Genomic DNA, 24,808 nt, shown 5'->3' with positions numbered 1-24,808 from the left:
TTTCATGGCTGCAGTCACTGTCCGAAGTACCTCTTCTTACAAGAGCACTAATCCCAGCATGGGCACCCCACGCCCCCGCCACAGAACCTCATCTCAACCCAGTCACCTCCAAGTACTATCACCCAGAGGTTTAGATTTTTAAATTTTTATATTTTATTTTTGGTTGCACTGGGTCTTCATTTCTCTAGTTGTGGCAAGTGGGGATTACTCTCTAGTTGGGGTGCGTGGGCTCTAAAGTGCACAGACTCAGGTGCAGGGGCTTAATTGCCCTGAGGCATGTGGAATCTTCCTGGACCAAGGATGAAACCCATGTCCTCTGTGTTGGCAAGTGAAGGTGAAAGCGTTAGTCACTCAGTCATGTACAGCTCTTTGTAATCCCATGGAGTGTAGTCCACCAGGCTTCTCCATTCATGGAATTCTCCAGGCAAGAATACTGGAGTGGGTAGCCATTCCCTTCTCCAGGGGATCTTCCCAACCCAGGGATCAAACTCGGGACACCTACATTGCAGGCAGATTCTTTACCGTCTGAGCCACCAGATTCTTAACCATTGGACCACCAAGGAAGTCCTCAACATACAATTTTGAGGGGACATAATTAAGTCCATACCCAAGGGCAACAGCCAAATCATTGCTGGCCTCTATGTCCACTTCTCCTCTGACCAGAAGGCCTTCATAGTAGTTTCTTTAACTGCTTCGACGCTGCGGTTGACCAAGCCCTTTCCTGCCCAGTACTCTGGTTCTGATTCCTTCCCAGCCCTCAAAGTCAATGTTAATCCCACGGTACACGGTGGGACCTGGTGAATGTACGGCAGGGCAGAGATGGGCTGAGGTTCCTACGAACTGGGCTATGAACTCCTTGCCCCGAGTGCTGCTTCTCTCGGCCAACAACTGTCCTTGAGCCACTACACCTCGAGCCCCCATCCCTTCCAGTGACAGAGTGCATCTGAGCCATCTCAGTCCCTCTCGTCCACTGTCACTAGCCTGTCTGATGTCGCCACTGTTCCTGCCCTGGATGACCGCACAGCCCCCCTGACGAATCTCCCCACTTTCACTTCCCACCCCCAGTAGCCAGAGGGACCTTGTGAAGAGGCAGTGTGGATCATGCCCCTCCTCCACTTGAATGACTTCCTACTGCCTTGACCACAATGTCCAAATTCCTTGCTGTGGCCTAGTAGCCCCATCAGGCCATCAGCTGCATCCTCAAACCCATCTTGGTCCACACGCCCTTGTTCATCCCTCAGCCACACTGGTTTCCTTGCTACTCCAGAACAAGAAAGCTGCTTCTTGCCCCAGGGCCCCTCCACGAGACTTTTCTTCTCTCAGGAAATCTGTCCTCTAAGATATGGTCACTGCTGCTTCCTCTGCCTTCTCAGGGCTCTGCTTGGCCACCTCCATTCCCTGTCTGAAGTGGCCACAGCTCCCCCCACCCATTCCTCTCGTGTCACCCTATTATGTGGTCTTTGGAGCATTTGTCACCGTCTCCGACTATCCTTCTTATTCATTAAGACGTGTTAGTTGATCAGGCGTGCCTGACTCTTTGCGACCCCATGGACTGTAGCCCACCAGGCTCCTCTGTCCATGGGATTTTCCAGGCAAGGATACTGGAGTGGGTTGCCATTTCCTTCTCCAGGGGATCTTCCCGACCAAGGGATCAAACCTGGGTCTCTTGCACCTCAGGCAGATTCTTTACCTACTGAGCTACTAGGGAAGCCCTCTTAGTCATTATTTGTATAAAATATGTTGGCTGGAGGGAACAGCTCCAATGGCCCAGAGTGGGTGACCAGTGCTACCTCTGAGGCGTATGTGTTAGAGAAGTTGATTCGGGGCCAAACATCACCATACCCAACACACTCATACGCGGAGCTCCTGAAGAAATGGGTGAACGGACATCTCCTAGAGCCAGCATCCTGACACCGTCCACAGCTGCATCCCGTGGGAGGGGATGACTGGAGCCGTAAGGGCCGCCAGGATCACTTCCTCAAGAGCTCTTTCTCCACCGCTTTCTCCCAACCTAACATACCACCATCTGCTATTCTTGAACGGAACAACTATTTTGGGGCCCTTCTAAGAGGACTTATTCTTGGGCTTCCTTTGTGGCTCGGGTGGTGAACAATCCGCCTGCAATGTGGGAGACCTGGGTTCAATCCCTGGGTTGGGAAGATCCCCTGGAGAAAGACTACCCTCTCCAGTATTCTGGCCTGGAGAATTCCATGGACTAGTCCATGGGGTCACAAAGAGTCGGACATGATGGAGCCACTTTCACTTTTACTTTCTAAGGGGCCCTACCAATTGATATCTTATAAATACTGGTGAAAGGAAAGAAGGAAAGTGAAGTCACTCAGTGGGTCTGACTCTTTGTGACCCCATGGACTATAGCCCCCTCTGTCCAGGGGATTTCCCAGGCAAGAATACTGTTGTGGGTTGTCATTTCTTCCTCCAGGGGATCTTCCAGAGCGAGTGCTAATTAACCCGCTTTGTATTTAATAGTAACCTCTGGAGGGCAGTCTTCCTCCACTGCAGGGTCTAGCTCTCCTGCCCGAAGGTCAAGCACGGACAAGGTCGGATGGACAGAGGTGGGTGGGTGGGGGTGGGGGTGGCTTCTGGCAGCAGGCACACCCTTCCTTTGGAGAGAAGGGAGGCTGGAGGCCCAGGTAAGCCCTAAATGTGGGGTGAAGCTCAGAGAGATGAAGGGCTGCCGTGCGCGGTGATGACGGACAGATCAGGCACAGCTTGCCTGGGAGAATATTGGCTCTGCATCCTACGAGTCCCATGACCTCGAGCAAAGCTCCTACCTCATTTTCTCATATGAGACTTGGAGTAATAGTCTCCTCTTCAAAGAGCTGTTGTGAATAATAATGAGCTAATACATGGGAAGTTCTTTGAAGTTATCATTATTGTTGTTATTTAAGCTCTACACAGGAAGGTAAAGTTTCTCGTATTATGTACTAGCCAGGATGTACTGGGGTGTATGCATGGGCCTGGTGGGCACGTGGTATGTGATGTGTGTGGCGTGTGTGCCCGTGTGCTATGCATGGGTATACATCTATATTCTTTTCTTTCTATTCTTTTCCATTACAGGTTATTACAATATATTGAATATAGTTCCCTGTGCTATACAGTAAATCCTTGCTGCATATCTGTTTCATCCACAGAGTGTGTATCGGTTAACCCCATACTCTGAATTCATCCCTCCCTGCTCCCCTTCACCTTTGCAGAATCACAACCACAGAGTCAGCCTCTGAGGTCAGGATCAGGAAAATACGGCACTCTTCTGACACAGGCCAGTCCTCCAGCTTGTCCTGGTCACCGGGCAGGGCACAGTCCAGGTGTCAGCTACCCAGGAAGCCTTGGCAGACTCCCAGCTGGACTGGGGGCCCCTCTTCTGCCTTCTCCCAGCTCCCTCTTTTTGCACTGGCCACATAGTAGTTTTAAATGCATATATTTTTAAAATGATTTATGATTTGAAATTATAAATTGAGGGTTAATTTAATATTATTGGTTTTATTCTCTGCCTCCCCAACTTGCTGTAAGCTCCTAGACAGGCAGACTCTGTGTCCGATTCCACTTGGTCTTCCGGGTGCTCAGCTGAGGGCCTGGCAAAGAGTAAACTGTGTACTTGTTTGTATTCCTGCTGAATGAATAAATTGAATTTTAGCATCCTGGACTCTGAAAATTCATCAGAAAGCCCATCCAGGCCATGTTGCCCACATTCTGTCTAACGTGGAAATTCAGATGTAGCCCTAGAGGGAGGGATTACCGCTGGGCAATCTCAGGACCAGCCATGCCTTCCTTTCGGGATGAGAGGCTTGGCCTTTGCCCCTGCTGTGGCCCCTGCTAGGATTCCAGGGTTTTATGGGGGAGCTGGAAGATGCAGGCAGCTGAATCAAGCATTTGGCACTTGGAAGGGCAAGCAGTTTTGGTTCCTAGGTCAGCTCCATGGACAGGGGATACAGGTGGGGGAGGGCGGGCTGCAGACAGGAGCTGAGGGTCCTCACCAGGTCAGGGGCCCTGCACTAGGGACCAAGCAACAATAACATGTGACCTCGAGGACTGGAGGGTCCAGGCCACAGACTGGCCTTGGTAGATCGGGGGCGCCATGGCTGCAGCGGTAGCTGGTCTGTTCTGAGCCTAGGGTGGCAGCTTTGGGGGCACAGGGACAGGGTGAGGGCATCTGTGAAGAAGCCTCAGTGCTTTTACAGTGGGTGTGGCATCGGGCTTCCTGGGGCTCCATGGGCCGAGCCAGCATCATCTCTGGACAGAATAGGAAAAGGTAGCAGACACTGATTCCTGGAGAGAGGACTTCCTTGGGGAGACAATTTTTCTTTTAAAAATATTTATTTGGCTGCTCCGGGTCTTAGTTGAAGCACGCAGGACCTTCGATCTTCATTGCAGATTACGGGAGCTTTAGTTGTGGCATGTGGGATCTAGTTCCCCAACCATGGATCAAACCTGGGCCCCTGGGATTGAGAGTGTGGGGTTTTAACCACTGGACTGCCAGGGAAGTTCCGAGGATTTCTTTGTGAACGTGTGAGCACCTAGATCTCCCCTGCATAAGGCTTGGGTTGGTTTCAAGGGCTGAGTCTTATATTTGAAGGCAGGACCAGAGCCAGGGAAAGAATATGGAACGTTACTGGTGTGGCCCCGCTCTGCTCAGCTAGGATCGTGGGTCCATTGTCTGAGAAATAAGAGCCTGAGATGGGGTTTCTGGGTTAAGAAATTTACCAGGCAGGTGCTCTGAGTAAGGGAGTGAGGGAAGCAGGGCAGGGTGGAGAAGGAGCTAAGCAAAGATGGGGACCCGCTGCTTTGGGATCCCACGGAGCTCTGGAGCGAGTGGTACCACAGAGTTGGCTGCTCCATTATTTGGTAATGAGGGCAACTCTGGGGTGTGGGGCATCCCCTCCTGGTCCAGTGCAATGACCAGGACAAAGGGGGCCGCTGTGACCAGTGAACAGTCAACACTCGGGAGCCAGCCCATAAAGGGGTCTGGGTGGGGCACCAACAGTTTCCCCTATAGTAGGTATCATGGACTTCCTCGCCCTGAAATCAACCTTCTTGTACCTTCCACTATCCATGCATTCTGCTTCCACTCTCTGGGCCCACGGGATGCGCCCACTTGGCCACCCCCTGATATGTGTGGGCAGGGTATTCAGACTCCGTCTGGGTACCTCCAAGCATCCTTGGAGCTGAGAGAGAGGCCAGCATCAGCACATGGATGCGGCCAAAGGAACTGTGAGATCCAGATGCAGCGATGTGGGGTGGTGGGGAGAGCAGGTGGGAGCGTCCACTTCAGCAGCAATAACCCAATAGCCTAGCACTCTTGTTATTTGGGACTGTGTGTGTGGATCCCAGTGATCCAGTAATGTTGCTTTCTCCAATGTATTAAGAGAAGCAAGAGTCGAATATTAAACTTCCTAAGTCATCTGTGTGTTACTGACAAGCTCCACACAGGAAATTGTAACCACATGAAATATTTATGCTTCACACTACAACGATGCTACTGACATGACAGCACATTGTTTTTGTTTGTTTGGCTAGGTTTTCTTTTTTTCTTTTTCCAAAGTGGATTACAAGATGCCCTCCAGTGAGGAAACAGCTCAGAGAAATTGTGCCTTATCCCAGGAGTTGTCATCTGGGTGAAGCAGGGTTATGTGATTGGAGAATGAGGGGCCAAACCCATGGGTCACGGGCCTGGTTTGGGCTGCCTGCACCTACCCCTCATCTCAAAATAGCTGTGTCATGAGGCCCAAGAGCTAGTTTCCCCATAGCTCCTCCACACCAGGCAATGGTGATTTTTCCAGAAACGGTTAAAATAGTCACATAATTATTACTTTATTTTGAGGTTATCACCCCTAACATCTGTTGGGAAAACCAGTTAAGAGTTCCCTGACGAGATGCTTGTTATACTCGGGTTTAGAGGAGTCCCTCTGCCCACCCTCGGCTCCTGCTGCCCTGAACTCACCTCTCATCTCCACCAGACCGGAAACTTCCGGAGGACAGAAGCTCCATCGGGGGCAAGGGAGTGGTCGGGAGGGGCTCACTGTGGTCACCTGCCGATGGGAGCTCCCTTTGTGGCCAGCACACAAGGCCAGAGCACCTTGAATCATCATGGGAACCTACTTGCTGGTACCATCATCACCTCACTTCTACAGATGGCAAGACTGAAGCCATCGGGGCTCTGCTGCCCGTAGAGACCGTCGGGGATGGGGAAAGGGTAGGTGGGACTTTGCCCTCAACCTAACTGACACCAGGGGCTCTGTCCTGGTGAATCCCACCACCAAGGACCACTGCAGAGGGCCTGCCCTTGGCTTACCAAGTGTAAAGAGAGACAGGCTTGTTTCCAACTTTTCATCAGTTTTATTATAAAGAAATTCGAGAGAAGCACTGGGCACCAAGACAGACATTTGCAGGGTCAGAAAACAGCTGCAAACATTAAGAACCCAAACCCAAACCAGTCCCCCAAAGCACACACACTTTATGATAGAAACTGCAATTTTGTTCTCGATTGTTCCTGGTAAACAGACAGAAGTCCTTGCTGGCTGTTTTAAATAGATGAATGTATGATTTAAAAAAAAAAAAAAGCGCAATGTCTCTGAGTGTGGCTATAAATTGTCCAGTTCCTGCTGTACAGAGGGTGAAATGGTTTGGCAGCCTCTTTTGTGCACGTCTCCCTTAAGATAAAACTTAAAAAAAAATGTGCTAAGGGTCATATAAAATGCTTTTTTTTTTTTTTACCTTTAAGGAATCTACTTTCCGCCCCACCCCATCCCAACAAAATAATCTTACAGGTGTCTTCAGCACAGCTTCTAAAACACGTAGTCAACTAATACTTACATGGAGCCAACAGTTTATAAGTGTCATAATGTCTTGTTCACACTGTAAAACCGGATTTGCACGTCTGGCGCTGAGCCGACCCCGCCCGGCGCATCTGGGGGTGGCTTCCTGCGGCAGGGCCACCGGTCCAGGGGCAGCTCCGGCGACCGTGGGCTCTGGCGCCAGACGACCAAACGGAGGGGACGGCGGCAGGCGAGGTGCGGGGTCCACAGGAGCCCTGGAGCAAGCGGTCAGGGGGCGGGAGGTTCCAGCAGGTTCTTTGGGCTGGCGGTGGGCGGCGGGCGGCCTCTGCAGAGTCTGCCGGGAGGTGAGGAAGAGCCTCAGCCCTGGGCCCGGGCGTCTCACTGCGCTCTGCGCCGGCGCCCTGCTTCCTGCCGAGGCCTCTTTTCTGCTGTCAGCCCTTCAGGCTCTGAGCAGCGCCCTTCCAGCAAGCCTCAGGGAGGACAGGGAGACGGGCTTAGGTGAGGTAGAGCGATTTATCCCTGGGGAGCAGGCTGGGGAGAAAGGAGGGGCTGTCAGAGCTGATGTGACCCCCATCCCCGTCCAGGCGTCCCCTGGTCCTCACGGGGCTGGACACGGAGCCCGAGTGCATGGGGACAACTGCTCACTGGCCTTTCATCCCCTCCCCGGACTCGACGGCCCCTCGGAGGATGCGTGAAGGTCTGGGCCGGTCCCTCTTGACTATCCACCGCGGGCGTCGCAAGGGTGTGTGTGTGTGTGGCGGTGGAGGGCTCTGTGTGTGTGTGTGGCGGAGGGATGGGTGTGTGTGTGCACGTGCACGCATGGAACCAACACCCCTCCTCTGTGTGTGTGTGTGTGGCGGCGGAGGGGTGTGTGTGTGGGGGGGGGGGGGGGCGCAGCGGCGGAGAGGTGTGTGCGTGCGTGCCCCGTGCGGAACTAAACACCCTTCCTGGAATCCTGGTGGGAGACCACCCGGTCCTCAGCGCTGAGGATACAAAAAGCTAGAACTGTTTAAGGTTGGGACCAAACCTCCCTGCTTCCACTACAGGAGCTCTGGTTCAATCCCTGGTTGGGGAACACAGAATTCTGCATGCCACCCGGTGCGGCCAAAAAACAATAAAAAATTATTTTGTTTTAAAAAATGGGACCAAATCTGTGCTGTGATTGGAGCCCAGAGCTCCCTGAGATCAGGCCAAAGCCAGAGAGAATAGCACTGAAGCATCTATATCACCATATGGGAAACAGATGACCAGTGCAAGTTGGATGCATAAAGCAGGGCACCCAAATCCGGTGCTCTGGGACAACCCAGAGGAATGTGGGGGGGCGGTTCAGGATTGGGGGGACACATGTGTATCTGTGGCCAATTGATCTTGATGGTAAAAACCATCACAATAGTGTGAAGTAATTATTCTCCAATTAAAATAAATAAATTAAAAAATAAAAGCCAGTCTCTGGCTGAGGCCATGCCCTTGCTAGGCTCCTCTCTGCCCCAGCCGCTGCCCTACCCCCACTACTGGTACAGGTTCTCCCTGAACAAATATACATCATCAAGGGCACCCAAATTCCTGCTTCAGGCTCTGCTCCTAGGGAAGCTGACCAAAGACAGTCGCTCTGGCCATGAATGTCACAAGGAAGTACTTGTGAAAAAAGAAAACAGGGTGGAGACATCCCGGTGGTCCAGTGGTGAAGAATCGCTTGGCGGTTCGACCCCTGCTCCTGGAAGATTCCACGAGGCATGGGGCAACTAAGCTCCTGCGCCACAACTACTGAGCCCGAGCTCTAGAGCCCGGCGAGCCACAACAAAGACCCAGTGCAGCCAAAAAGAAAGAAATCTGCCCGTGGAATCCTCCAGGCAGGAATAACTAGAGCGGGGTGGCCATGCCCTTCTTCAGGGGATTTTCCTGACCCAGGGTCAAATCTGGGTCTCCTGCACTGCAGGCAGATTCTTTACCAGCTGAACCACCCGGGAAGACTAAATAAATAAATAAATCTTTAAAAAGAAAAAAAAAAGGAAAAGAAAAATAACAGGATGGAAGGAAAAACAGCAAAAGCGAAGGCAGGCCTCAGTGTCCCCCCCAGGCCTGGTCCCAGACAGCTGAGTCCCTTTGGGTCCTTGCTTTGTTGCACTTCCTCTCCTGAAGATGCCGGGCACCTGGTGCCCACGAGGTCCTCCTGCAGGGTGACAGTGATCTATAGCGTCCCCCTTGCCCTTTCCACCGTCCCCCCATCCTCATGCTACTCACATCAGCAGCGCCCACCGCGGGCAGGGGGGGCCCACCTGCAGGTGCTGACGCCACACTCGGTGCTGGGGTAACTGCTGTCCCAGTCTCCGCTGCTCGTGGGGTTGGACGGGCCAGGGGAGCGGGATCCGGAACCGCTGGGGAACTCAGAGATGTGGGGGAAGTCCTGCCGAGGCGGAGGAGGAGGCGGTGAGCAAAGGAGAGTCAAAGGGGCGCATCTCAGGCAGCAAGGAGGGGAGGGGGCTGTCTGCAGAGACACTTCCCCAGCTTATAAGAAATTTCTGTTCTGCCCCTCTGCCTGGACCACTTCTTTCTTTTCCCTGGTAGAGCACCTTCTGGAAAATCCAGTCCTTGTCTTAGCTGCAAGGGTAGGGTGCTGGTGGTGAAGAACTTTCCTTCCCTGGACCTCAGTTTCCCACTCTGTAAAATGGACTTACTGGGCCGAGTGACCTCCCAGGGTCAAGAAGGCTTTGTAATCCCCAGTGTCCATGGAGCACTTAGCAGGGGTCAGGCTTCAAAGGCTTTGGGGAGGGCCAGCAGCTAAGGCTCACTGGCCTCAGCCTCTCCAGCCAGAGAGCAGGAATGGACAGAAGCTGCGGGAGGAGGGCCCGGGATGCCCTAGGAATCTGAAGAATCTTCCTGGCGCCTTGCCAGCTATTCTCCACAGCCAGTGCATCTCAGGTGAGGTGTACTCATCCCATTTCACAGATGTGGTCACTGAGGCTCAGAGGGGTGAAGTGCCAAGGCTGAGGTTTCACAGGCCGAGAGTGGCAGGGCCAGTATTTGGAATCCCAAGCTGCCTCCCCTTTCCGCAAATGGGTCCCCCAGGGGCACATTCTCACTGGGTCCTGCTTACCTGTGGCCCTGGAGGTGAAGGGCTCACGGCCAGCTGCACCTGGAGTGCCATGGGCGCGGGCAGGACGGGAGGCTGGGGGGCTGGGGACATGCTGACAGGTGGGCTGAGGAGGGTACCCTGGGCGTGGGGTGGCAGCGGCAGCTGCTGGTGCAGGGGTGTGCTGAGAGGGAAGGAGGGGGGCGGCGGCGGGGAGGCGCTGAGGCCGGGCAGCAGGGACTTGGAGCCCAGCGTCCGCGCGAGGCTGGCGGGGGAAGCCCCGCTGCGGAAGGCCTGCAGGTCAGACGGGGTCAGGAAGGAGGCCAGGCCCGGCATGGCGTACATGGGCTGCTTAGGGGGGAGCATCTTGGCCGGCGGGTTCGCCTGAGCGCTCTTGGTCTCACCCTGGTCAGGCGAGCTCTGGAAGGAAACAGACACCAATCTGGATAAGCCGGAACCAACATGGATAAGCCTGAACTTGGGCCACGAAACCCACGTGGTTTTGTAACCCACTGGCTGGCTCTCGGGTCCCTCAGGGGAGAGAAGGGGGCTCACCAGAGATCACTCAGGACCCACCACCCTTGGCTCTGACCATCCAACCACCCCGTATTTTAATCCCTGGAGGTTCCCGTGCCCGTGGGCGAATCCATGCTTTTCAGCCTGGCTCGAGGCACGAGCATCACCCAGCTGGGTTATCCTCTCCGTGGGCTTCTCCCAGCCTCTGTGCCTCTGCATGGGCTGTTCCCTTGATTTGGGACACCCTCTTTGCTTGACCCTTTCTGGCCCAATTCAGAAACCACGTCCTCTGTAGCAGCTGCCAGACCACCTCCCTCCCCAGCTTGGACCACGCAACCACCACCATGCTGAGCCTCCTGTGATGCTGGTGTCGACAGAGAAGGCTGAGCGTAGGACAGGAGAAAAGGCCAGTTTTGAAGACAGGCAAAACTGGGTCTGAATCCTAGTACAGCCATTTAACAAACTGGACACTTCCAGGCAAGTTGCTTAACTCCTCTGTGTACTGGGTTCTTGTTGGAAGAATCACGTGAAATGAGATGCGTGTAAAGTACGCAGCATGAGCTGGCACACAGGAGGTGCCCTGGAGAAGGGACCGCGTGCGTGTGTGCTAAGTTGTTCAGTTGCTTCCGACTCTGTGCAACTCTATGGACTGTAGCCCTCCAGGCTACTCTGTCCATGGGGGTCCTCCAGGCAAGAATACTGGGGTGGGTTGCCGTGCCCTCCTCCAGGGGATCTTCCCCACCCAGGGACTGAACCCAGGTCTCTTCTGTCTCCTGCATTGGCAGGTAGGTTCTTTACCACTAGTGCCACCTGGGGAGCCCGGAGAAGGGGCCATATTGGTCTTAAACATCCCTTTCAAGACCTGTGCTGTTGACTGTTCCCATGGACTTCGGTTCTTGCACTATCCCTCAAGGACTGGGCTTAGGGATCCCAGCTGTTACCTTGGAAACAAGGCTGGCCCTGTAGGCTGCCAGAGCCTTCAGATACTCCTTCTTCGCTGCTTCAGTCTTCCTCTTGTAGGCCTGAAAGATCCAAGATGTGGGTGATATCGGGGAGAGGTCAGGTGGTCAGCCTGAGCTCACAGGGCTGGTAACTGGCGCTGACCTCTGAGCTGGATCTGCTTCTATCCCCCCTGCAGGCCCTTGAGGGGAAGCCAGGGGCTTATGGCCAGTGGGTAGGAAAGCTGTGACCTGGACCCCAGACTTTCAGAGTTGGAGGCACACGATGGATGGAGATGCTTGTTCCCGTTTTACAGATGAGGCAGCAGAGGTCCAGTTTCCTCCCCCACTTAACCATGTCGCTAGTGAATGCAGCTACAGAACAGCCAAATGGGACCAGCCCTACCTCCCCAGTTTACAGATGGGCAAACTGAGCCCAGTAGAGTCCTCAGCAGAGGCTGGGCAGAGGCTGGGCCTGGTTCCAGACCTTCCAAGTCTGACTACAGAGCCTTGGGGGATGGCCCGGAGAGGGATGGGGGCTCACCTGCTTCTGCTCCTCTCCCAAGCTGTCCCACATGGAGGCCACGATTTTGGACACATCCCCGAAGGTCGCGCTGGGGTTCTGTCCCTTGATGGCGGCCTGAGTGTCTCTGAAGAAGAGTGCGTAGGCTGACACGGGTTTCTGCGGCTCATTGGGGTCCTTCTTCTTCTTCTTCTTTGGGTTCTTGGCCTTTTTGCCAGGATCGGTTGAAGGTCTCTTTTCTCCCGACATCTGCCCGGGTGAGGGTAGTTAGAAAACCAGAGAAGCCCAGGACCTCCAGCTAACCGACCCAGCTTAGGCCGAGCTGGACCTTCCTTGGCTTTTCCCAGCTTGCCCAGCCCTGTCCACACATCAGCAATGCCCTGGCCACCCCCCGGGCTTGAATACACACACACACACACACACACACAAATCACACACAAGCGAGCGCACACACATGCCCTGGATACGAGCCCTGGGTTTTTCATTCAGAATGATGGTAAAGTTCATTAAAAAAAACACAAGAGAAAGAAATAAGTTACTGCCCTATAGAGCAATAAAACTATCACCTCTGGGCCTTTAGTCTTTTCTGCTGCACAGAAGTCATTTGTGTCTCTACAGGGAAAAATTAATTTGTCTTGTAATCAGACAAAAATTGCTCACCTCTTCATCATTTCCCCCCTGCCCCAAGTTAACATCTTCCTTTACAGAATGTAAAAGAGCTCCCATCAATAATGAGGGAGGAATCAAAAGGAAGGTATAATCTCCCAGAGAATCATCAGATAATTCTTGAGCCTGTTCGATGAGGCTGTGATATGCTATTGAAAGACTGCAGTTATCTGTTTTGGGACTATTTCCAAGTTTTGGATATATATATATTTTCTTAACACCTCCCCCTTCTTGTGATCACAAATAATCCCCAAAGATTACCCTTGATTGAATAAGACTGGTCTCTTTCACCACATTTCAGCTATGCAACTTGGGGCAGATGGCTTAGTCCGCCTGACCCTCTTTGAAGTTGTTGGATGGGAGTGAGGTTAATGTAACTGTCACCAGGGTGACCTCACCCTGGATACCTGGCCTCTAGTGCAGTCAGACTCCAGGACCTCAGTACTTTGGGCACCTGGCTTCCAGGATGGAGGGGGTGGGCATGTCCCCCACCGACTAGGACTCCCAGGCCACCCAAGGACCAGGGATTTTGGCCAAAGGCCGTGGATCCTGCCATGAAGACTGTGGCTCTAATGCTCCAAGAAAATGAAGGTAATATCATAAACTGATAAGGAAACCACGGGCTGGACTCAGGTCTGTGGGTCTGAGGGACAGTGAGGGGCAGTCTGTGACCACATCAGTCCTGTTCTTGAGTGTTTCTCTGCAATCACCCACCTCTCCAAGCCTCAGTTCTGTCTGCCAAGCAGATGGGGCGTTGAGGGTGGTTTAGAGTACGTATGCTGGAGCCAGACTACAATCACCTTGGTTTAAATCCTGGTTCTGTGACACCTGATAAGTCACTTAACCCCTCTGTGCCTTAATTTCCCCATGTGCCAATCAGAGAAAATAAAGGCACTACCACATAGGGTTGTGATAAAGATTATATGGATTAATACCTGTCATGTCCTTAGAATAGTATCTGCCCCATGAAAGTGTTTTAGAAGGGTTTATTAAATAAAATAAAATTAAATTAAAAGCACCTCCTTCCTGGACTACAGTGGTGACCAAGTTACCCTGAGGATGAAGCTGGACCAGGATCCAGAGGCGCCCACCCCAGCCAGGAGGTCAGGGTCACTGATGGATGCCACAATTACTGCCCCAGGCCTCTTCAGGGACACCACATGGAAAGAGGTGAGAGGCCCTTATGAAAAAGAAAGGCAGGCAGGCAGGCATTGTGGGAGCAAGTCTTGATTTTACCAGCGGCTCACTGGGAGATTCCGGGCAAGCACAAGCATCCTTGGCCTTTCTAGGTCTCTCTTTTCTGCTCCAGTACAACAAGAAGTTCTTTGACTGGGAGGGAGGCTTGGGGTCGGTGCAAAGAAAGGACAGGAGCTGGACAGGCAGTGAGCTCTCATTCCCTGGCATGTTCTTGAAGATGCAGGACAACCCCTGGTTCCAGGGATATGCGGGGGTCATGTCCCCAGTGGGGGGTTGTTTTTAGTGCTCCCTCCCACAGTGACGCCCAGAGGTGCCCTCTGCTGGATCACACATCTCTGTGATCCTCCTGAAAGGTCAGAATGGCCACAGGATGTGGCCTTGAGGATCTTGCCAATGCCATCAATGCCACCGAAATGACCCACTGGCCATTGAGGAATAAGACATCATCATGTTTTTCCAGAATTTTCCTTGTTTTCCAACAAAGGGGACAGTTACACTCTTGTAGTCTTTTCTAGAGGTAGGTGATGCCCATTTCCTCACAGGGCCTGTCCCCTGCTGACGGGAAGGCATTCTAAGGCATCTGAAGCCTTTGCATCTCCATCCCCACTTACCTTGAAATGCGCCTCCGACTCCTCCTCCTGAGTTGAACTGGAGGGAGAGGGGGTCGCTGACTTGCTCCCTGGGGGTGACGGGGAGCTGTGGGCGATGCCGCTCCGGATGCCCATCTGAGAAATGAGCTGGGACTGGCTGAGGGCGCTCATGTGGCTGGCCAGCATCGCTGGGCGGCCCAGCAGGGGCCCTGGTCGGCCTGAGTCATAGGCAGCAACCTCCGAGTGGACCATCTCCTGGATCTAAGAGGGGAGATCGCGTGCTGAGTTAGAAAGGGCCAGCACATCTGCGTTGTCAGACTCAGAGGAGTCTGAGCTGTGGCTCAGCTGTCCACTCTGAGCTGTGGCTTCCTCAGGGACCCCTGCACGATTCGGTGTACCCCTGGGGGGCGCCATTCTGCTGACAGTCACCCTGGACAGACGGTCAGCATCTCAGCCCTTGTGAGAAAGCCCGGGTCAGTTGTGAATAAGTCATTTGATGATATTGGGTCTTCCCCCCTGAAACACGGTATATCTTTGCATTTATTCCCTGTGCAGCATAACAGCAAAGAGCAGAGATACTGGAAGCCGCCTGCACTTTGAAATCTGGTTCCGCTTGTACGCTGGGTGACTTTACTTAAGTTACTTAACCTCTCTGTGCCTCAGTCTCTTCATCTGAAAAATGTGGATAATGATTAAACCTACCTTCTAGGGCTGTTAAGGATTAAATATGCCTGCACACAGTAAGCCCTATATTGTATAAGGGTTTGTTAAATACAAAGAACAAATAAACCACTAAAGAAAGGTTGCACTTTCCCCTCACCACCATAGGTCAGTAGTTTTCTCACTATCTATTCCCCAGGATATTTTCTAACTGGTTATTTTTGGAATATAAAGAAAACTACTGAGTTTTATATACAGGCACTTCCCGTACTAATCATATTTAGAACAGTGTGTATTTTTCACCTAAAAATTATACATGTATATAGATACATACACACTGTTCAGTGAAGCATACAAATTTGCATATCCTTATAATTATTTTTATATCCTTTAAATTTGTGGTCAAATTATAATTTCTAATATCTAGTATCTGTGTTTTCCTTTTACTTTTTATTAGAGAAGTTCATCAGTTTTTTATTTTATTTTGTGAGATTTCTTTTTTCCTCCTTAAAAGATTCAAATCTCAAATTTGTTTATCAGGTCTACTCTTTCTCTGCTTTCTAATTCTTTATTTTATCTTTATTTGCCTCTTTATAGTATCTTTATCTAATTCTTCTACATTTATTAGTCTCTTCTGCTTTTGCAGATTGGTTGGCTTCCCCCTCAATTCTGAGTAACACTGTCAATTCATTATTTTCATTCTCAATGTTTAGAAATACTTTTCATGCTATGAATTTCCCTCTGAACATGACCTTAGCTTTTCCCAGAGTTCATCTCATGAGATTTTCGTTATTGTTCTTTTTGATATACTTATTCCTAAATTTCATTTTTAATTTCTTCTCTCACGGAATCGATGTTTAATAAGACTTGAAATTTCTGAGGTTAAAATTTTTTGTTGTTTCTTTCCTTTTTGCTAGTCATTTCTCATAACAAAAGTGATCAAAGAATATAATCTGTACTATTTGTACTTTTGAGAATTTATTCAGGTTTCCTTGGGGACCCAAACATGCTTGTTTTTTAACATTCTTTTTTTATTGTAGTAAAACATGCATAACATGAAACTTACATTTTAACTATTTTTAAGTCTACAGTTCAATGGCATCAAGTCCATTCACACAACCGTCACCACCATCCATCCACAGAACTCTCTTCATCTGGCAAAACTAAAGCTCGGTACCCCTTCAATACCCCTCCCCATTCCTGCTCATTCCGCCCCTGGTAACCACCATTCTACTTTCTGTCTCTATGAGCTTGACTATTCTAGGTACTTCACTTAAGTAGAATCATACAGTATTTGCCCTTTTGTGTCTGGCTTATTTCACTTAGAGGCTTCCCAGGTGGCTCAGTGGTAAAGAATCTGCCTGCCAAGCAGGAGACATGGGTTCGATCCCTGGGTCGGGAAGATTTCCTGGAGAAGGAAATAGCAATCCACTTCAGTATTCTTGCCTGGGAAATCCCACAGAGGAGCCTAGGGAGCTACAGTCTATGGGGTCGCAAAGAGTCGGACACGACTTACCAACTAAACAACAGTATTCCACTTGGCATAATGTTCTCGAGGTTCATTCATGTTGTCCCATGTGTCAAAATTTCCTCCCTTTTAAAGACTGAATACTAATCCCCTCGTATGAATATACTGGACTTCCCAGGTGGGTCAGTGGGTAAAAAAATCCACCCGCAAGGCAGGAGGCACAGGAGACGCAGGTTCAATTCCTGGGTTGGGAAGATCCCCTCGAGGGGGCATGGCAACCCACTCCAGTATTCTTGCCTGGAGAATCCCATGGACAGAGGAGGCTTGTGGGCTACAGTCCATAGGGTGGCAAAGAGTGGGACATGACTGAAGTAACTGAGTACACACGCATGCATGAGTATGTTACATTTTGTTTATCCGTTCATTCATCATCCATTTGGGTTGTTTCTACTTTTTAGTTATTGTAAATGATGCTGCTATGGACACTGATACACATAATGAATCCCTGCTTTCTTTTTTAAAATTTCTATTGGAGTACAGTTGCTTTACAGTGTTGTGTTAATTTCTGCCGTGGAGCAAACTGAAATCAGTTATACGTACACATGTATACATATACCCGCTCTCTTTAAGATTCCCTTCCCATTGGGGTCACCACAGGGCACTGAGTAGGGTTCCCTGGGCTACACAGCAGGTCCTCACGAGCCATCTACTTCATACAGAGTAGTGATATGTCAATCCCAATCTCCAAATTCTTCCCACCCCCCAAATATGTTTAAATTTTGTGTACATTTCACAGTATTTGGAGCTGTGTTTGCAGATTAATATAGTGTAACATTTCTCCGTCCTGTCAGTGGTGATTATTTCGATTCCTTTGGTTTGTTTAAAGTGAAGGTGAAAGTCGCTCAGTCGTGTCTGACTCTTTGCGACCCGGTGGATTATACAGTCCATGTAATCCTCCAGGCCAGAATACTGGAGTGGGTAGCCTTTCCCTTCTCTAGGGGATCTTTCCAACCCAAGGATTGAACCCAGGTCTCCCGCATTGCAGGCAGATTCTTTACCAGTTGAGACACAAGGGAAGCCCAAGAATACTGGAATGGGTAGCCTATCCCTTCTCCAGGGGATCTTCCCAACCCAGGAATGGAACCAGGGTCTCCTGTGTTGCAGGTGGATTCTTTACCAACTGAGCTGCCAGGGAAGCCCCTTGGTTTGTCTAAGTTGCCAGTAACATTTCTGCTTCCATCAAAATCTTTCTTTGAAGCTTTTGTTTGGGAATTTGATATTGGTTTTTACATTTTACAGTGTTGTTCAGCCACAGAAAAGGAAACTCTGCCTTCTGTGGCAGTGTGGACAGTCCGTGAGGGCATTGCGCTGAGTGAGATGAGCGAGACAGAGACAGACAAATCCTTTGTGTTCTCACTCATACGTGGCTGGCGCAGTTGGTAAAGACCCTGCCTGCCAATGCAGATAGATACAAGAGATGTGGGTTCACGCTCAGGGTCGGGAAGATCTCCTAGAGTAGAAAATGGCAACCCACTCCAGTATTCTTGTCTGAAAAATTCCATGGACAGAGGAGCCCGGTGGGTTACAATCCATGGGGTCACAAAGAGTCAAACACCACTGAGAGACTAAGCGTGCACACACACACACAAATAGTGGAACGGTGGTTGCCAGGGGGTTGGGGGAAATGGGTGAAGGTTTCCAAAGGTTACAATTTTCTAGCTATATAATGAATAAATTCTGGGGACCTCATGTACAGTATGGTGATTATAATTAACAATATTTTGTTATATAGTTAAATGCTATTAAAAGACTAGATCCTAAAAGTATCACCACACACACACACATGTACACACACACACACTTATTGTGGTAATTATTTCACATTCCCTGGTGGCTCAGTTGGTAAAGAATCCGCCTACAATGTGGAAGCCCTGGGTTCGATCCCTGGGTTGGGAAGATCCCCTGGAGAAGGGAAAAGCTACCCACTCCAGTATTCTGGCCTGGAGAATTCCATGGGCTGTATAGTCCATGGGGTCGCAAAGAGTTGGACATGACTGAGTGGCTTTTACTTCACTTCACTTCATACACATGCATCAAATCATCATGCTGTATCCCTTAAACTTAAATATGTTAAATCTCAATAATATCTCAATAAAGCTGGAAAGAATTTTAAACACTTTTAAAAAAGAGTAGGCTTTAAAATTTATTCTCTAAGCACCTCTTATCCATTCCAACGTACACACTTTTCTTTCCATGAATTTTAAACAAGGGCCTGATATTATTTCTTCAAGGGCAAAGTAGCAGGGGGCTCTGTGTTTAGCGCTTGTTGTTTCTTTCTTTCTTTTTTTTTCCTTCCTGGCTGCCTGCTTTAGAATTCTTCAACCAGATATTCCTAACTCAGGAATTTAATAATATATAACCAACACTTGATAATGGCAGACTTTGGATTTTTGCAAATTTTCTAAGTCTGAAATGCTCCCGAAGTTGTTCTAATTTGCACTGCCCTGTTTACTAGAGAAGTCAAACATCTTTTCCTTTGTTTCCTGGACACCTAGATTTCTGTTTATACTACTGGTGGGGGTGTAAACTAGTAAGATACACACTTTAGGAAGCAATCTGATGATATATATCCTATAATCTAGCAAACCTACCCCAAGATATTTACTATAAAGAACTTTCCCACATACACAAAAACACATATATACTGCAGGAAATTTTAAAGACTTTGAAATGGGCAAATGAATGCCCTTTCAATGGCATCCTAGGTGTCGGCTTAGGGTCATCTGTTTCTACAGGAATGTATACTTTTGTCTTTGACTAAGCTATGGGCTTCCCAGGTTGAGCTAGAACCTGACTGCCAATGCAGGAGACATAAGAGAGGTGGGTTCGATCCCTGGGTGGGGAAGATCCCCTGGAGGAGGGCATGGCAACCCATTCCAGTATTCTTACCTGGGGAATCTCACAGACAAAGGAGCCTGGCAGGCCACAGTCCATAGAGTTGCAGAGTCAGACACGGCTGAGTGACAGCATGCACACAGGTTATTTGCTGTTTCACAGATTTAGTTGTGATGCACAGGATCTTTAGTTCATATAAACTTCATGGTGGCATGTGGGATCTAGTTCCCTGACCAGGGATTGAACCCAGGCCCCCTGCATTGGGAGTGTGGAGTCTTAGCCACTAGGCCACCAGGAAAGTCCCCCTTTCCTTTTTTAAAAATATAAGGTGCTTTTATTTTATTTGGTTTTTGGCTACGTGATGTGTGGGATCTTAGCTCACCGACCAGGAATCAAACCCGCACCCCCTGCGTTGGAAGTGTGGAGTCTTAACTACTGGACTACCAGGGAAGTCCCTATTTTACAACTTTGTAAGCTGTACGAAAATGATATTAGTGCAACTTATTTTTTATCATTAATTTTTTTAAAGAAATTGTGGTAAAATACACATAGGATTCCCCAGTGGCTCAGCAGTAAAGAAACCATCTGCAATACAAGAGACCCGAATTCGATCCCTGGGTTGGGAAAGATCCCCTGGAGAAGGAAATGGCAACCCACTCCAGTATTCTCACCTAGAAAATCCCATGGACAGAGGAGCCTGGTGGTCTACAGTCCATGGGATCACAAACAGTTGGACACAACTGAGCACACACACCCACACATAAGATTTACCATCTTAACGATTTTAAAGTACAGAGTTCAGTGGCATTCAGTGTAGTCACACTGCTGTGTTACTGCGACTACCATCCATCTCCAGAGCTATTTTCATCTTGCAAATCTGAGACTCTGTATCTATTAAGCCATAACTTCCTGATTCCTTCCTCGCTGAAGTCCTTGGCAACCATTATTTTACTACTATGAAATTTGACTACTATTCTATGAATCTGATTACTCTAGGTACCTCCTGAAGTGGAATCAGACAATTCTTTTTCTTTTGTGACTGGCTTATTTCACTTAGCATAATGTGCTAATGGTCATCCATGTTGTAGCGTACATCAGACTTTCCTTCCTTTTAAAGGCTGAATAAAATTCCATTGTATGCATATACTGCATTTTGTTTATCCATTCATCTACTGATGGATACTTGGTTGCTTCCACATTTTGGCCATTGTGAATAATGCTGCTATGCCCGTGGATATCCAAATACCTCTTCAAGACCCTGCTATCAATTCTTTTGGATATATGCCCAGAAACAGAATTGCTGGATCATATAGTAATTCTATTTTTAATTTTTGAGGAGCTGCCATATTGTTATCCTAAGGGCTTGCACGATTTTATATTCCTACCAATAGTGAGCAAGTGTCCTAGTTTTTTCACATCCTTGCCAACACTTGTTTTCTCTCTCTCTCCCTTTACTTATTTATTTATTTTTTTGATAGTAACCATCCTAATGGGTGTGAGGTGGAACGCAACTGACTCTTGTGCATAAAAAGGCAAAAAATGTTATCTGGTAGAGATACTAATTGATCTTACCATGTAGAAAAGAAGAACCTTAACATTATATTCTTGCTCTATAGATATCAATCAGTTTTGCATTTATTAGAAAATTTATTTCAGCACTCTTGGTTGCCTATATATGTATTTATTCATCAGATTCCCCTTTGAGCTGATTATAATATTTTACTGGCTTTACTAATGAATAAATTAAATAAACTGATGTTTCATTTTATATTTATATGAGAGTTATGATATTACCTTTCAAAAATTACACATTACAACAACATTTGTTATGGCATTTTTTAACTTCAGAAAAATTGGAAATAACCTGAATGTTTGCTAGTTGGGAAATGGTGGAAATCTGTGATCTAGTCACACAATGGAATTCTGTACAGAATTCAAGCGAATGGCATGGAGGCACACCTACCAATGACGATGAACTCAAAACAATACTAAGTGAAGAATTTCAGAAGGATGCACACAGTAGAATAGCTTTACATATGCATTCAAGACATAAAACACCACTATAAAGTGTTTATATAGGATCTGAATAGAGATTTTTAATTGTATCCAACTCTTCATGATCCCATGGACTACAGCCCACCAGGCTCCTCACTCCATGGAATTTTCCAGGCCAGAATACTGGAGTGGGTAGCCATTACCTTCTCCAGGGAATCTTCCCCACCTAGGGATGGAACCTGGGTCTCCTGCATTGTAGACAGGTTCTTTACCACCTGAGCCACTCAGTTCAGTTCAGTTTAGACACTCAGTCGTGTCTGACTCTTTGTGACCCCATGGACTGCAGCACATCAGGCCTCCCTGTCCATCACCAACTCCCGAAGTCCACCCAAACCCATGTCCATTGAGTCGGTGATGCCATCCAACCATCTCATCCTCTGTTGTCCCCTTCTCCTCCTGCCCTCAATCTTTCCCAGCATCAGGGTCTTTTCCAATGAGTCAGCTCTTCACATCAGGTGGCCAAAGTATTGGAGTTTCAGCTTCAACATCAGTCCTTGCAATTATCACCCAGGACTGATCTCCTTTAGGATGGACTGGTTGGATCTCCTTGCAGTCCAAGGGACTCTCAAGAGTCTTCTCCAATACCACAGTTCAAAAGCACTTAGCTTTCTTTATAGTCCTACTCTCACATCCATACATGACTACTGGAAAAACCATAGTCTTGACTAGATGGACCTTTGTTGGCAAAGTAATGTCTCTGCTTTTTAATATGCTGTCTAGGTTGGCCTAGGGAAGCCCATAATGTATTTAGAGACTTATAAAAATGTAATAAAGGCCTAAAAACGCCTACACAGCCCTCTCTGTCTGTGGTGCAAGTGTGCTGAAGTCTTCCCTCTGTGGACCTTGATTCCTTCTCCTTCAGTAAACAACACACAAAAATCTTTGTCTTAGGCCTAAGGCATCCTCCATCTGGTCAACTGGTCTACCTTTTCTGGGGCAACATCTCACTGGCATTGAATCACACTCAGTTCTTTCCCATCTTTAAGTGAAAATCTCCCTTATTTCCAAGGCTCCTAAAAACTTCTGCCCCAACTTTTTCCCCAGCACAGTCAGCTTCCTCACTGTCACTAGGAACACCCCTCCCATCCACAGCTGGTCATCTGGAGTGTACCCTCATTACTACCTATACCACTTAATCATCTTCATCTTCCTCACTACTGTCCTCATCAGGAGGAAGAGGAGGAGAAACTTTTGTTAAGCAACTAATATGTGCCAGAAGCAGTGCTAAGCTTTTCCGTCTGTGGCCCATTTAATCATCAAATGAGGTGAATAATATCATCATCCCCACTAAAGCCAAGACTCAGAGAGGTTCAGAGGCTCACCCATGATTACACAGTTACTGCAGGTGGAGCCGGGTTTCCCCAGATGGTTGTACTTTCTCTCTAAGCTATGACACGTTCCCCAAAGACACCCCTCAGTCCTTGACTCCAAGAACTGCTCCTCTCCAGGCAGCCCTCTTCCCTCTGTCCAGGGCCTGGTTCCTGGTTGCCCAACTACCTTACCAGTCGCTCCTTTCTGGTCTTTTCCAGCCCATTCCTTCAACAGTGGCATTCCTCCAGCTTTATCTGACCTTCCCTCCTTTCTTCCAGGCCCCCTGGGTGAGTCGTAGCTTCTGCATGGATGCCTACAAATAGGGGGCATTCCCCAGAGGTGATTCCAAATTCCCATATCCTGCCTAAGAAAGTGTTTTGGTTAAAGCCAGTTTTAGAATTTGGAAGAAGAAAAGGTGAGCTCACAGGAGCAGTACACAGAAGGTCAGGCAATGTCAATCCCTCCACACATTCTAGAATTCTCCATCAGCTCACAGGACACTTTCCCCAATCAGAATTCACCTTGGTCTGCCCAACAGGTTGGACAACCATTGCCTTTTGTCCTAATCAGCTACAGCAGATGCTGTGAGGGGCCTGCCTGTTTGCCCCTGGCCCACTTTGGAGGTCCCCCCACCCAAGTCCAAGGGTTATTGCACCTACTGATGGCTTCCTGTGTCTCCCTTCCTGAGAGTGTTCTCTGTCTAAAGAGGCTGGAAGTGCTGAGCCCAGAAGTAACCCTCAACCCCCGAGGGACAGCAGTTTGTGGATAAAACCTCAGCATCCCCCGCTCAAGAGGACAATTCTGAGTTGCATCGCATGCACTTCTTGGAGGGTCTGGAACAGGATTCCAGGTGGTCACAGCTCACCACCCTGCCCTTTCCTGGCTGTCGTCCCTTCCTGTCCCTCTTCCCTTCTTCCTTCCCAGCGCATCCTGGGATTACCCCCAAGCAAACAATGTGTACCCAAACATTTGTGTCAGAGTCTGCTTTATGGGGGATCCCAAATAGGGGTCCCAAATTAAGACACCAGCCCTCCTCTTGGCTTCCAGCATGGCTTCCTCAAGCCCAGGTGCTCTGCTGGCCACCAGAGTGACCCTTCAGGAGTATAATTTGTCTCTTCCCTGCTCAGAAGCTTCCAGCAGCTCCCTCATGACCTGCTGGCACCCTTGTAGGATGCCCCCCACCCTCTGCACCATCTCATTCTGCCCAACCTCTCCAGATCCTTCCCAGAGCTTCCTGGGACATGCGGTCTTCTCCCTAGAAAGGAGACTGCTTCCCCCATGGCTCATTGGTCCTTTCCTCTGTATCATCATCTTCGAGGTTAATCTGAAACATCACCTCCTCAGAGAAGCCTTCCCTGACCTCTCCCCACCTCCCTCCTTCAGCATGCCTTTTACCTGGGCCTTCCCCAGGGCTTATCACGGTGGGGAGGGAGCATCTGCCTATGTGCAGAGATATATAACGTGCTTCCCCAGCACCAAGCAGGTGGCCCAGGCCACAGCTGGCGCTTATGAGACGGCTGGTAACTAAATGAACCAAGCCTCCTGCTCGTCTCATGGAAACATATGGTCACGTCCAGAAGCCACATCTGAGCCTCTCCCGGAAGGATGAAACAGAGGAAATGGAAAGGCGGCGGCGCTGTGAACATAATTAGGTTCGCCTGGCTTAATAGATTCTCAGGGCTGCAGGACGCAAAGGTGTTTTTCTGCAAAGCTTCATTTGCAATCTCTATGGAGAGCACCCCAGATGCCGAGAGCACCCCCACATAGCAGGGGGAGAAGCAATCACATCCGTCTCCTTCCCGCTTTCTGCTGATTCACGACCACACATCCGCCCTGCTTCCTCTGAGGCAGGGACAAGGTGTCACTCAATACGACCCCATGCTCTGCCCAGGGACTTGGAGCTTTTTTTCCGGAGGCGACAGTGGCTCTGCTTAATTCTCCCACTGAAATCTCTGCCTCAGCTCCAGAGGATCTGGAAACTTCTCCTTGTTTCTGAGCACAATGAAACCTCAACGGAAAATGAACAAGCCACTGACCAGCATTTTTACAATCCCTTCCATAGTCTCAGAGGAGCTCTTTCCAACAGATACTAATATCTCTGCTTCATAGAGGATGGTAAGAATAG

General features: G+C 49.3%; 1 protein-coding gene across 9 annotated transcripts in view; it reads right to left on the bottom strand.

Moving 5' to 3' along the window:
• Nucleotides 1-6,331: 6,331 nt before the first annotated feature.
• TOX2 (TOX high mobility group box family member 2) overlaps nt 6,332-24,808 on the bottom strand; it is a 150,448-nt gene continuing 131,971 nt past the window's right edge. For 6 of the 9 annotated variants that reach the window (XM_043884580.1, XM_043884583.1, XM_043884585.1 and 3 more), the window contains 6 exons: nt 14,316-14,555; nt 11,863-12,090; nt 11,322-11,402; nt 9,889-10,284; nt 9,071-9,198; nt 6,332-7,128 (listed from right to left, as the gene is read on the bottom strand). In XM_043884580.1, the coding sequence (XP_043740515.1) occupies nt 7,062-7,128; nt 9,071-9,198; nt 9,889-10,284; nt 11,322-11,402; nt 11,863-12,090; nt 14,316-14,555 (1,140 nt within the window). In that variant the 3' untranslated portion in view covers nt 6,332-7,061. Of the gene's footprint in view, nt 7,326-9,070; nt 9,199-9,888; nt 10,285-11,321; nt 11,403-11,862; nt 12,091-14,315; nt 14,556-24,808 lie in introns of all 9 variants that reach the window. The other 3 variants (XM_043884582.1, XM_043884587.1, XM_043884581.1) reach the window with 1 other exon arrangement.

Source organism: Cervus elaphus, chromosome 23 (genome assembly GCF_910594005.1).
Source record: "Cervus elaphus chromosome 23, mCerEla1.1, whole genome shotgun sequence".
In the NCBI taxonomy this organism is placed as follows: Eukaryota; Metazoa; Chordata; class Mammalia; order Artiodactyla; family Cervidae; genus Cervus; species Cervus elaphus.
Note: the sequence above shows the minus strand (reverse complement) of the source record. Positions and strands in the feature narration are given on the sequence as shown.